The sequence below is a fragment of the Pinus tabuliformis genome, chromosome 3_1 (genome assembly GCF_031772625.1).
Source record: "Pinus tabuliformis cultivar Carrire ecotype Pingquan chromosome 3_1, CPIR1, whole genome shotgun sequence".
Lineage (NCBI taxonomy): Eukaryota > Viridiplantae > Streptophyta > Pinopsida > Pinales > Pinaceae > Pinus > Pinus tabuliformis.
In genome coordinates, this window is record NC_142301.1 from 140,105,992 (window position 1) to 140,120,377 (window position 14,386).

General features: G+C 38.1%; 1 protein-coding gene across 1 annotated transcript; it reads right to left on the reverse strand.

Moving 5' to 3' along the window:
* Positions 1-447: 447 nt before the first annotated feature.
* LOC149186172 (heat shock cognate 70 kDa protein-like) lies at positions 448-2,900 on the reverse strand. The gene is made up of 2 exons (XM_089412569.1): positions 2,576-2,900; positions 448-2,331 (listed from the first exon to the last, which is right to left on the reverse strand). The coding sequence occupies exons 1-2, from the start codon at positions 2,778-2,780 to the stop codon at positions 584-586; spliced, it is 1,953 nt and encodes a 650-aa protein (XP_089268695.1). The 5' UTR covers positions 2,781-2,900; the 3' UTR covers positions 448-583.
* Positions 2,901-14,386: the final 11,486 nt, after the last annotated feature.

The following is a 14,386-nucleotide window of genomic DNA, read 5'->3' on the forward strand; positions in this document are numbered from 1 at the left end:
GTATTCCAACAAAATAAAAATCAAATATCCAACACAAATCCTCTTTTCCTTACAAGTCAAAACACCAACATTCAATTTTCATATCTAAAATTAAGATACAATCTACCTTCTAAATCCTCATTATTCCACCCTAACAAAAGTGAAATAAATATAAAATATTTAAAGGCACACAACACAAATCCTCATTATTCCAACATAATAAAAGTGAAATAGATATAAAATATTTCAACACAAACTGTATTATTCCACTTCTAAATCTAGATTTGTAAGAACCAAAAACACCCATACACAACCAATAAAACAATATAAAAATTTAGAAAAAATGAAACAGCTCTAAAGTATTCCAACAACATAACGAAGTAGAATATCAACACAAATCCTCATTTCCTTGCTGCTCAAAACAACAGCATTCAATTCTCATATCTAAAATGGAGAGACAATCCACCTTCTAAATCCTCATTTCCTTGCTGCTCAAAACAACAGCATTCAATGGAGAGACAATCCACCTTCTAAATCCTGATTTGTAAGGGTGCTGTATCATCTTCTAACACGGTTAAAACAAAAAGAAAAAAGAGAAAATTATTTAATCAACTTCCTCAATTTTAGGCCCCGAGCCTGCAGCAGCAGAATAACCCTGTTCAGGAGAGCCAGCAGCTCCACAGGCTCCACCAGGTATATCAGCACCAGCGCCTTGGTACATCTTAGCAATGATAGGATTGCAAGTGTTCTCCAGCTCCTTCATCTTGTCATCAAACTCGTCAGCATCTGCAAGCTGGTTGTTATCGAGCCATTGGATAGTCTGTTCAAGGGCATCCTCAATCTTCTTTTTATCAGATGGATCTAACTTTGCCGCAATCTTATCATCTCGAATGGTATTCCTTACGCTGTAAGCATAGTTCTCCAAAGAGTTCTTGGCCTCTAACTTCTTCTTGTGCTCTTCATCTTCAGCCTTGTATGTCTCAGAATCACGAACCATCTTCTCAATCTCCTCCTTACTCAATCTACCCTTGTCATTTGTAATGGTGATTTTGTTTTTGTGACCAGTGGTTTTGTCCTCAGCAGAGACATTTAGAATACCATTGGCATCAATATCAAAGCACACAGTGATCTGGGGAACTCCTCTGGGAGCAGGGGGAATACCAGAAAGTTCAAATTTACCCAACAAGTTATTGTCCCTGGTTCGAGTTCGCTCACCCTCATACACTTGAATCAACACACCAGGCTGGTTGTCTGCGTAAGTAGAAAAGACTTGCTCCTTCTTTGTGGGGATGGTAGTATTCCTGGAGACGAGAACTGTCATAATCCCACCTGCAGTTTCTAGCCCTAATGAAAGGGGAGTAACATCTAGAAGCAACAGATCTTGCACTTTCTCACTGCCCTCTCCACTCAAAATAGCAGCTTGCACTGCAGCTCCGTATGCAACAGCCTCATCAGGGTTAATGCTCTTGCAAAGCTCCTTGCCATTGAAGAGGTCCTGCAACAAGGACTGAACCTTAGGGATCCTGGTAGACCCACCAACAAGAACCACATCATGGATTGAGCGTTTGTCCATCTTCGCATCCCGCAGGCATTTCTCAACAGGCTCCATGCACTTCCTGAACAAATCCATGTTCAACTCTTCAAATCTAGCCCTAGTAATAGTGGTATAGAAGTCAATACCTTCATATAGGGAATCAATCTCAATGGTGGTCTGGGCAGTTGATGAAAGGGTTCTCTTAGCTCTCTCACAGGAAGTTCTGAGTCTCCTGAGGGCTCTGGCATTACCACTAATGTCCTTCTTATGTTTTCTCTTAAACTCTTGTACAAAGTGGTTCACCAATCTATTATCAAAATCTTCACCACCCAAATGTGTATCACCAGCAGTGGCCTTCACTTCAAAAATACCATCTTCAATTGTGAGCAGAGACACATCAAAAGTACCTCCACCCAAATCAAAGATAAGAACATTCTTCTCACCAGAACTGCTAGCCTTCTTGTCAAGCCCATAGGCAATAGCAGCAGCAGTGGGCTCATTGATGATTCTCATAACATTCAAACCAGAGATTGCCCCTGCGTCCTTGGTTGCCTGCCTTTGAGAATCATTGAAGTATGCAGGAACAGTGACCACAGCATTCTTAACAGTGGTCCCAAGATAAGCTTCTGCAATCTCCTTCATCTTAGTTAAAACCATGGAAGAGATCTCTTCGGCTGCAAAATGCTTCTCCTCCCCTTTGTATGTTACAACGATGCTGGGCTTATCGCCAACCCCTGAAATGACCTTGAAAGGCCATAATTTCGCATCGCTCACAACGGAGGGATCAGAGAACCTCCTACCAATCAACCGCTTTGCATCTGCCATAACATAGAGAACTGATTTAGATTGAACACAAATGCAAATTCTACACAAACAGAAGAATCTTACAGCTGCAAATTCAAGCCTTCATATCAATCACCTTCAAAAAACTATAAGCTGAATTATGTCCATCCCGGTTCATATTCGAGAATGAAAGGGGAATTAATATACAACAACTGAATCACATATACAGAAATAAGCAGTGGAATAAACTCCCTCAAAAGAGTGACAGAGATTACTAACCGAAAACAGTGTTGATAGGATTCATGGCGACCTGGTTCTTGGCAGCATCTCCGATGAGACGCTCTGTATCAGTAAAAGCGACATAGGAGGGAGTGGTTCGATTCCCCTGATCATTGGCGATGATTTCCACCCTGTCGTGCTGCCACACTCCCACACACGAGTACGTCGTCCCCAGATCGATTCCGATCGCTGCTCCCTCGCCCATATTGACACTCTCACACACAGAACGCAGAGAGGGAGTTAACTAAGGAAATTGGGCCGAGAGCGATCGAAACTGTAGACGAGTAATGCAGGCCAAGAAGCACGACTGGCGAAATGTTCAAAATAGTTGTTTCACACTTGAATCCCATTCCATTCCCTTCCCTTCCCTTGAGGATATTTTATAGTCGTAGAAATACTTTCAACTTAACTTCTCCCTTGGGATAAAGTAAAAAATAGGGGTTGGTTTTTCAACGAATTGCCCCTAAACCAATCCAATCCGTCATGGGTATTTATTGTGATACAGATCTAATTTTTTTTTTTTCTTTGGCAAACTTTATCTATCGGTTTTTATTGTTTTGTAAACCCATAAATTTATTTTTCTCCTTCCAGAAACTTCATTTACCATTTTTTTTATTGTTATACTAACTTAAGTTTCTCGAAAGAGAAACTTTATTAACCGGACTTTGGGATATTATTATTATAACGGTTTTCATATTTCATATTATAAGTTTAATGTTCTAATTTTATAAATTTTAATTTGTGGGCAAAAAAATCAATCTTAAATCAATTTCAATCTAAAAAAATTCAATCTTAAAGCAATTTCAACCTAATTCCAGAAAAGTAAGTTTTAAATAATTGCCACACAAACCTAATTCACTTATTTAAAAAACTCCATTTAAAAGTTTTATTGTTGGATAACCGGAATTCTCTCCTTCAAGAAACTTCATCTATTAGGTTTTGGGATTTTATTGTTATGGTTTTCATTTTCCAACGTCATAATTTTAGTGCTACAACCTTAAAAGTTGAATTTCTAACAATGAAACGGGTATGTTAACCTCATAGGTCGTACCTTGATTAGTTATTATGAGATTTTTTTTATTAAAAACCCATATCCAAGTGTAATTGGTCTAAAAATATCTATTGTCTACTTTGGTCACCCACAAAAAAATATCTCATAGAATCAACTATCTCCACAATGTGAAATTAAAAATCAGCCTTTTATTCAAGGGTCACCTTACTTTCTAATGAAGACAAGAAGAAGGAAGAAGTTATCCTTACATCCTCTATCTTTCCATGTTTCTATGAGAGGAAATTCTTGATGTGAGCAAAATTACAATTCTCTTTGGTTGTATGTATGCCCTCTTGGATCATATGTTGTTCTTGATTTCTTATAAATAAATAAAAATGCTTCTTATATTTGAAAAATAACTAATGTATTATTCATTTCTTTTGCATGTTTTTTAGTGGGGAAGCACGCATGATTTTCTTATATGGATTCTTGTGAAGAGTATTTGTTTTCGAAATGAACAACTATGTTGTGTGATTCTCTAGTGTGCACATTGTTGGCATGGAGTGCTATGATTTCTTTGTGTGCTTTATGTTTACTATTTATGCATCCTTTACGTTTATTATGGGTGGGCTCCTCTGCATGTGTGACTACTCCACTAGACTAATGTGGTTGAACTCTTGGCTTCACATTGCTTATGATGGGCAAGATTCACATCTTTGGTTCAAGCCACAAGGTCCTCAACTATCATTAAGATAATGTGTGATTTTATATGGTTTTGAATACAACACATGTTACTTTATAAGGTAAGTCCTTTGTAAGAAGTTTCCATTGGTGCTTTTACAAATAACGCACATACACAAAAGAAAAAAATGGTTAGTAGTTGATAATAAATATATGATTTACAATGGAACTATATATTTATAGTCACAATGTGAAAGGGTGTGATCTATGATTCTTCATTATAATTACTAATGCTATATGATACAATTGTATTAATTATTAGTTATCATTCCTACATCTATACCTATATGTGTATGTCACTTTGTCTCCCCCTTCAAATGCTTCATCCTCAAAGTATAGATAAAAGGAATTAGTTTGTTCACCCAATGAAACCCAAGTGGAGAATCATCATTTATGGGCATCCATTTGCCAATGATTGAATATTTTGTTTTTCTTCAACACTGATAGTGGGAGGAAGTAAATAGTAGTCCTAGAGTATTAAGTACATGGTCACTCTCTACACCAAGGTATATTTCATTAGTTTTTATCCAGTTTGCACTAAAATAACAAGCTCTATGCTCTATAGCTCCCTACCCATGCTTGTATACCAAATAATAGATAACTTTTATATGATCAACAATTAGAATGAAATATTCACCACACTAAACATGGAGTGAAAGCATATCACCATGTATTCACATTCATATTGTAACTATCACAAAGTCTCCTCAATATCGTTCATCTATACAACTCAATCTTTCCATTGATTCTTGCAAATAACTTTCCATTAAATGCGATGAGATTGTATAAAAAAATCTTGTTTCATTCTCACTACAAATGGAAAATGATCAAGTTGACTTGTTTTGATGGAAAATATGATAAGGATGTTCTTTATTTTGTTCAGTTGCAATTCTAATCCTTTCCAACACTTAACCCTTCAGGATAGTTGATTTGTTGATTTTAATAATAGTTCGCTTTAAGCATTGTTGCCAATTTCCATCATTTGTTGTTTCATCATTGTCACATTGCATATGAGAAAAATAAATTGTGCTAGGCAATTGTTCAGCTTGTTTTTCCCAAGGTTCATACTTAACAATGGAATCAACCTTCATTCTTTTCATTTTGTTATGTTCAGTTGACTTATCTCCCTCAAAATCCATTTCTAACCCAATATACGCTTTTGGTTAAGCCTTGAATTTGTTTCCATTACGCCATTGGTTCTTGGTTTTTCCAGATAAATTTGATTTAAAGTCTGAAATTTCTTCATTGCTTGAGATAAAAAGACCAAATAACTTATCTTGACCTTCAATACCAATAATTGCACACCTATATTACCCTCGATTGTTGGTTTCTAATGCTTGAATGATAGAAAAAATGTTATTTTCACCAACATTTGTCTAATTCAACATGGCATCAAAGATATTATCCTCATATGTAAAACACAATATTAAGAAGTTATGTAATATGGTAGCCACTTATATAAGACTGCACTGTCTTTCTTAGTTGCTAGAAATTATTTATTTTTATTTTTTTGGTGAATTTTCATTGCTTTGTCCATCTTGTTTATTGTGCCCATCTACTTTGACAACAATTGAATTATCTTTCATTGTTGCACCAATCCTTTCAACAATAACCTTCTTACTTAAAAAAGTTGAAAGTACGTGAGTAAAAAACCCATGTTGTAACTCATCAACTTTCATACCATTGATACCAATGTATTTTGTCTTTTGGAAGAATCTATCTCAATATCATATTTGAGTTTAGATGTTTTCTCTAAGAAGGGTTGTTTTCACTTTTCACCCACCACTGAATTTGTATTTTAAGTGTTACTCTAAAATTTCTCAAATCTTTGTCTTCATCTTGGAAACCCCTATTTGTGGGCTCATTACTTTCCTTATCACAAACAACATTTGTACTATTTCCATTTCTATTTTATTTAGTAGTACAGTTGCAATTTTATACACAATATTATATGTCTCTTAATATAGATTTTTTTTTTTTTTTTGGTCAAGTAAGAATGGAGCTTTCTATTAACCGAACAAGTACATTACATATATTACAGGGTAAACCAAAATTCCTTTTGTATACCAAAAATGGTCCACATAACCTATCAGAAGCATTATTTGCTTTAAACCTTTACAACTCGGAACCATTCACTCTATCGGAAAAAAGGATTACACAAGAAATACACAAAAGATCAGAATTCAAAAATAATACTACTACGACCATTAAAAGTGGCAGGTCCACACTTCTGGGTGCAACGCCCTCCCACTGTGCTCACTGAACATCGATCTCCGATCGGCCTGAAAACTGTCGTCCATCTCTTTCAATGATCCAACGACTAACGTTGAATCGCTAAATCGCATAACGGCGAATTGCAATTCCAACTCCACCTCCTTCCTCCAATCACCGATCAAACACTTGCACGACCAAACCTCCATCGTTGATCTACCCTTCGTGGATCCAACGATCCTCCTCGCTGCTATGTGTCGCTTGAAGAGTGGAATCAGAGGCCAACCTTGAAAAATCGGTTACCACTTAGACCCCACCCGAAATACCACTTGTGGTTCGTGAAACCATTTGCGCACAAATTAAGTTGTGTGCTCTTCCGCCAAGTGAATTAATTTGCATGCTCTTCCGCCAAACAACAGGCAGACAGTTTAGGCATCCCTATCCTCCCGCTTGTCTCCTGATCCTCTTCGATCTATCCTATCAATCCAATTCTCCCTATCTTTGGTAGCCTGATAGAGACAGTCCTCTAACAGTTTACCTGGGGGTAACAACTCCCAAACGTGCCGAGCATCCCTTTCCTTATTAGTCACTCCTTCATTCACTAAATGATCAGCTAACATGTTAGCTTTTATTTTCACATGGACAAAGCTTACAGTTTTAAAAGTTTGCAGGTGGGTGTAGATACGGTGAAAGACCTACGATAGCCTCCAATGTTTCGACACTTTATCTGGTGATGTACCATTACATATTTTCTTGGCCGCTCTAATAATCAATTCTAAATCTGCTTCAATGATGACATTATGTGAATTTGAATCCACCAAGATTTCCAAGCATTTCTCTAGGGCCATGAGTTCCGCCATGTTATTAGTGGCCTTCCCCAAGTGGCCATGAAAGATCTTCTTTATTTGACCCTGTTCATCTCTTATAGCACCCCCAAAACTAGCTAACCTTGGGTTGCCCTTAGAAGCTCCGTCTATATTGACCTTTAAGAAACCATGTGGAGGAGGCTTCCAAATATTTATATCTGCATTTGTTTGGCTCACACCCTTGATTATGCCTTGTGGGCTTATAGACTGGAGACCCAAATGAAGTAGAATACTTGCATCTTGGGGCAAAGGAGGGTCCTTAGAAGGTGTCCTCAACAAGCTACTAATTTCATAGTTTGTTGTCCTCGATCAAGTGTGGCTTGAGTTATTGGGTTGTTTGTGTAACCGAGCCCACCAGCCTATGACATGAGCAACATTAAATTATGGGGGTGGTGTGGCCACCCCCATGCATGCAGAAGCATGCAAATTTATATTTATGTGTCTTCTCAAATGTTCAGTGGTGGTAACCAGAGGAGTGAGCGACAATACTAGTTGTGTCACTACCTTGTTGAGAGTTGGAATGTCACCATAGTTAGAAGGTTTTGGTTTATATTTCGGAAAATTGGCGACCTGAAAAGAGGCACGTGTTTCAGTTGGTTTCGAAAGTTTGGCAGCCTACTATAGTTGAGCGACCGTTAAGTGAACTTGACCTATAGAGTGCATTCCCATCACACTAGTGACACAACAACTTACATCGTGGACTAGAGAGGTTTTCCCACAGCTGTGAAATTCATACAACTTTTCTCACCGTTCTTCATTTGGAATTTCTATCTTAGTTACCCTACAGTAGATTTCATATACCTCAGTATACCAGGAAAAAGTGGGTTTTACAGTGAAAATTTGTTTTATCTCATGTTGAATAAAACATATGTTGTTGATGGCTTCGTAAAACGCCCTGCATGTCATGGAACCTTTGATGTTGGTGGACTTGTTTGTGTCCCTGGAAATGTCCTAAAGCTTCTTGAAGTATTCTTCCTTGGTCATTAATTTATCATTGATTACAAACAGTGAAGGCAAACCCTTCTTGTTCAATGCATCAATCCTTGTGAAAAATCTGTTGACTGCTACTTCAAGAGTGTGACACTTCTCTGTCAACTGCACTACTAAATTATTTTTGGTCAGAACTTTCTTCACCTCCAGAATAGTTTCAGTCATGTCATCCACTCCTAGATCATCCAATTCATACCTATTTTTAGAATTAAGAAACTTAATAATGTTGTTGGTTGTAGCAGGAATCTCTCCTAGTTGAGCATTTATATTGGCAATTGTCTGCTTTTCCTTTTCCATCAACTCCTGCAAAAAAATAATTTGAATACATGGCCAGATTTCATCCATCTCCTCAATGATGTTGTTCCATATAATTTCCTTGACATTACCCAGAGTGTGGCCAATGGAATACTCATCTGCTGAATTTTTCCATACTTCTATATGATTTTGAGCTCTCTGAAGCTCTGCTACATGAAAAATATTAGATTTCTTTTGATGAACCTCAAGAAGTTTCACTTGGTCATGTAGTTTCTTAATTTCTTCATTTTGTAGAGACATAGTTTGGACTGCATTGGCCAGTTGATCTGTGGCATATCCTGCACTTGTTGTAGCTGGTATGGTTGTAGGAATGACTGTGATAGGAAGTGCTTCTAAAGTGGCAGTCTTTTTAGCAACTTTCTCCTTTTCCTTGATCAATTTCTCCATCTCTGTCTCCATTTTCTTAAGTTTTTCAGTTTGCTCCATGACGAGTTTCATCATATCTGAATTTTGAGTCTTTGTCTCTGCAATATCCTTAGCTAGAGGATCTTTAGTAGCTGGCAGTTTTAACTGCTTCCTCAATGCCACTATGTCCAAATTCTTCTTTTTGACTAGCTCCTGTTAGAGTCGGTCTGGTCATCCCTCCGTCAGAGATCATTTCTCTTATTGCATTTCATTTTTAGGTGTCTCCCTCGATTCACTCAACTGCATTCCACTAGGGGCATGCCATAATCTGACGGAAGTGTCTTGTCATTCATTATCCCTCATGCCTTATCATTGCTGGCTTAGGTTTGTTCATCAAAATCAAGTTTTAAAATCACTTACAGTCTTGTTTTAGTCTATTGATCTACCATGATTTAATTTTGGGCACATTTTTACTTGTTTTGGTAGATTCATTCACTAAAAGGTGAAAAACAACTGAATGAATCAGTTTCCTTTCATATAGGGGCAAGTTGTTTCATTGCCTATTTTTCAGTTCCTTGTTTAGAAATGGTTGAAACAACTCCTAGAATGATGAGCTCGACCCCTAGAGGCATGGGAAGGAGTTAGGCTTGTCTATATCATGTAATTTCTCAGTCATTTTCAGGGTTGGATACTTGGGATTTCTTGGCACCCTATTGTACATTTCATTTCTGTAATTTTGGCAAAGGAAAGACCAGGGTTTTGCAGCACTTGTTGGGATCCATGTGGCTCTATGTTTTGATGGTGTGTTTCTTTATGTATTTGTAAGTTCACTGATGTTTATGTGTATCATTTTCCCTTCTCTTGTCTTCTGCAATTAAACAAATGAGTGATTAAGGTAGAATTCATTGGACTACTATGCTCTGCCTGGATATTTTGTTTAATTCTTCATGTTTTCATCTGTTTGAGGAGGACTCTTGAGACCCTCTTGCCCTCCTTGGCTCCTCACTAGTCTGATCCACCCATTCATTCAATCCAAAGCATCAAAACTACTGCCTATCTTGCCCCTACCTGAACTCTGCAAAAATCTGGCCTCATCCCCGGAACCAAAATTTACCTGTCCCTTTTTTTCAACAAAACCCCCAAAAACTCAAATCAAAACTTTTCGCTTTATACCTAGCCTAAGATCAGTTGTTAAATCAGTCATCTCAAGCCCCATCGATTATCTTTCGCTGAGATTGACCCGAAGAGAGCCCTCTCCTGTCCTCATAGGGCTAGCTACGAGGCTGAGCGTGGTTTGATGTGGACCTAGAACCTTGTCTTTTCAGCCTGAGGCAAATCTAGGCTCTAACATAGTGGCGACCATACTGGGGAAGAAAATGGTTTGCTTGTTGATGTCATTTGTTTTATAGCTACAGACGGAGCCTGAAGTTATGCCAGGTAGCCTTCGAAACGCTTTTGCTTTGCATTAGCGGAAGTAGATAAACGCTGCTTCAGTCAATCTCCGGTCTAGCTTGTAAACGTGACATCTAACTTGTTAATTGCCCCAGTACATGTATCAAGTTCAGATCTGATTGTTGATGGTGGACAACAATTAGACATAAGAAGGCTGAAATCATTCACCTGGCGACTCCATTCACTGAAAAATCCAGAAATCAATGCTTCATGGTGACTCCACTGCAGGAAGATCAGTAGCTTTAAGATTTTCAAGATGGAACAGGTTGCAAGAAGATACGCTCCCATGAGCCGAGATCACATTCCAGGTTTTCCAAATAAAATTCCCAAGGTAGATTGGCAAAAGAATTTGCCTATGTTTAAAGATGATGATAGGAAGGATGTTGCCTTACATCTGGTTAGATTTCACATACATATTCGCAAGTTGAAGGTTGATTTTCCTGAAGATTGCTTGACGAAGATATTCATGGCCAATCTGGAAGGTGAAGCCCGATCTCGGTATGAAAGTTTTCCGCCTGCTTGTATTTACTGTTTGAAGGATTTTCATACCATGTTCTTTGAAAGGTATAAAGAATATTATCCATCATTAAATTTAGTTCAGAACTGTTGCAAACATGCTTATAGTTTTATTGAAAGCCTTGAGAAATATTATGAAGATGATGACTTCATGGATGATGAGATCATGGAAGCCTTGTACGAGAATCCATTTCAACAACATGAAGAGAACCTAGAGGATTCCAATCAAGATGCTCAGGAAGCTTTGCAGCAGGATCAAGATCTTGGTACAATGGAAAATGATGAAAGAGAAGGTTTTGTTTCAGATCTGTCCATAGAGGAAGACGATATGCAGGAAAGTCGAGTTTCGATTTCAGAAGGTGATAATGTCAAGTCAGCTATTTCAGATCTAGATTCAGATAGTGATGATCAAGAATACCTTGTGCTGAATCCCATGAAGGAGAGCTCTGTTGTTGAGATCGTTCTCAGTTCATTAGAACACAACCTTCATGAGGAGGTAATCCAGTCAGTCCATGAAAAACAGAATGAGATCTTTGTTCGAGTAAGTGATAAATCTTCTTTCAATAACTCAGTGATAAATGATAATCTGATTGCCATGTCATATGAAAACAATTACTGTTTGAGCAAAAGAAAACAAAAACATTATCTCCTTTGTCTGAAAATGAGATAGATCGACTCTTGAAAGGTCAAGTTACAGCCAAAGCTAATGCAGGTCTGTAGTGTGCACATGGTCAAGAAAGTGTTGGTGAAATTTATTCCACTTTTGAAAATAATGATAGTCTTGAAATTAGCTTTATTGATCAGCAAACAGATAATATTTTCTTTCATGAAGATGATAAGGCTGTCATATTTGATGATCTTGAAGATTGTTTTCTGTTTAAGAATGACCTAGGCCATGAAGTTGAGGAATATGAACTTGAGAGAGACAATATGCCAGAATTTCTCATGGTCAAGGAACCTACAGGTAACACTCAGATGGCAAAAGCACATAACTCTCCGTGCATTCCTATCCCTCGGAAATCAATTGTTCTTTCAGATCAAAATGGAGGGAGTACTTGTATTTTTGCAGCTGGATCTCAAGATAAGCCAGTGCTTCAGGATTTTCAAGATCCCTTCGGCATTCTTCTGCAAGCATTAGAAAAGATAAATATTTCCTAGTTCATTATCATAAGCTTTGGTTTCAGTGGTTATTTTGAGTTGCCTACAAGTTCATCGTTCCGCCTGCTCGAGAAAAGTGAGAGCAGAAATTTGGTATGTAGCCATCTGCTGGATTGGTTACATTGGAAAGCTCATTACACATGATTGTACATATTTCATTAGTATGCAGCTGGTTGTCATCATGATTTGAAATCTTGATGGACTGCTTCCCTTCAATAAGCTTTGTAAGTTCTTGTTTTAGTTAAGTCAGTCATGAGTCATTTGTGAGTCAGTTTTCAGTCTTGTTGTTAAGTTAGTTTGTGTCGGTTTTCAGTCATGAATTTTAGCTTGAGTTTTTGACTCCATTGCCCAATGGCCGAAGACACTGTCTAGCTCTTCTAGAGATCTGCCGTTCTTGGCACCTCCCAGGAGCTACCATCCCCATTGGAGCCAATGTTAGAGTCGGTCTGGTCATCCCTCCATCAGAGATCATTTCTCTTATTGCATTTCATTTTTAGGTGTCTCGCTCGATTCACTCAGCTGCATTCCGCTAGGGGCATGCCATAATCTGACGGAAGGGTCTTGTCATTCATTATCCCTCATGCCTTATCATTGCTGGCTCAGGTCTGTTCATCAAAATCAAGTTTTAAAATCACTTACAGTCCTGTTTTAGTCTATTGATATACCATGATGTAATTTTGGGCACATTTTTACTTGTTTTGGTAGATTCATTCACTAAAAAGTGAAAATCAACTGAATGAATCAGTTTCCTTTCATATAGGGGCAAGTTGTTTCATTGCCTATTTTTCAGTTCCTTGTTTAGAATTGGTTGAAACAACTCCTAGAATGATGAGCTCAACCCCTAGAGGCATGGGAAGGAGTTAGGCTTGTCTATATCATGTAATTTCTCAGTCATTTTCAGGGTTGGATACTTGGGATTGCTTGGCACCCTATTGTACATTTCATTTTTACAATTTTGGCAAAGGAAAGACCAGGGTTTTGCAGCACTTGTTGGGATCCATGTGGCTCTATGTTTTGATGGTGTGTTTCTCTATGTATTTGTAAGTTCACTGATGTTTATGTGTATCATTTTCCCTTCTCTTGTCTTCTGCAATTAAACAAATGAGTGATTAAGGTAGAATTCATTGGACTGCTATGCTCTGCCTGGATATTTTGTTTAATTCTTCATGTTTTCATCTGTTTGAGGAGGACTCTTGAGACCCTCTTTCCCTCCTTGGATCCTCACCAGTCTGATCCACCCATTCGTTCAATCCAAAGCATCAAAAATATTTCCTATCTTGCCCCTACCTGAACTCTGCAAAAATCTGGCCTCATCCCCGGACCCAAAATTTGCCTGTCCCTTTTTTTCAACAAAACCCCCAAAAACTCAAATCAAAACTTTGCACTTTATACCTAGCCTAAGATCAGTTGTTAAATCCGTCATCTCAAGCCCCATCGATTATCTTTCGCTGAGATTGACCCAGAGAGAGCCCTCTCCTGTCCTTGTAGGGCTAGCTACGAGGCTGAGCGTGGTTTGATGTGGACCTAGAACCTTGTCTTTTCAGCCTGAGGCAAATCTAGGCTCTAACAACTCCTATGAAGCATTGATGTTTGCAGGATCATAACTCGGTTTGATTACCAAATCCTCCAAGGTTTTAATCTTGGTGTCTTTGGCAAGAGCATAAAATTTCTCGATCTTTAGCTATGACTGGACATTTTCTAGTGTGACCTGTAATTTGGACAAAGTCATGGCTATGTTAGTGACAGTAGAGAAAATCGTTTCCCCAAGTCTTCTTATGCATCTCCATTTGGTCAATGGGATGTATACCCTTGACATCAAACTCAAAAGATGTCTTTTTGTAGTCTGATGCTCCCTTGGGTTGAGGAAATTGTGCTTGAAGGAATGCCATCTGGATTTTCCCCTTCTCTAAGTCAAACGCTGACACCAGCTTGCTTTGGGCACTAGAAGTCTACTTCCAGAACTAGTTGTAAGTGTTAATCTTTAAGGCTTCATTTCTAACTTTTATTTCCTTGAAGATATCCATTATTCTCTTCTCTACCTCGCCTGAAGTAGATGTAATTGTTTGCATTATTTACTGCTGCCCTTGTCAAGTTGAAGAGGTAGTAGGAGACTGTGTAGACTGATCACCCACTAATGAAGAAACAAGTGGCTCATTATTGGTGATAATGGTCTGTTGCTCTGAATCATTGGTAAGGCTTAGTCTGGAACTAAGCTTAGCCTTCTTT

What these genes read in the sequence shown, in the direction of transcription:
- LOC149186172 (XM_089412569.1), bottom strand. Translation starts at nt 2,780, where the DNA reads ATGGGCGAGGGAGCAGCGATCGGAATCGATCTGGGGACGACGTACTCG. An exon ending in TCCTATCAACACTGTTTTCG is followed by an intron (nt 2,332 to 2,575) that starts GTTAGTAATCTC and finishes ATGTTATGGCAG; the next exon opens with ATGCAAAGCGGTTGATTGGT.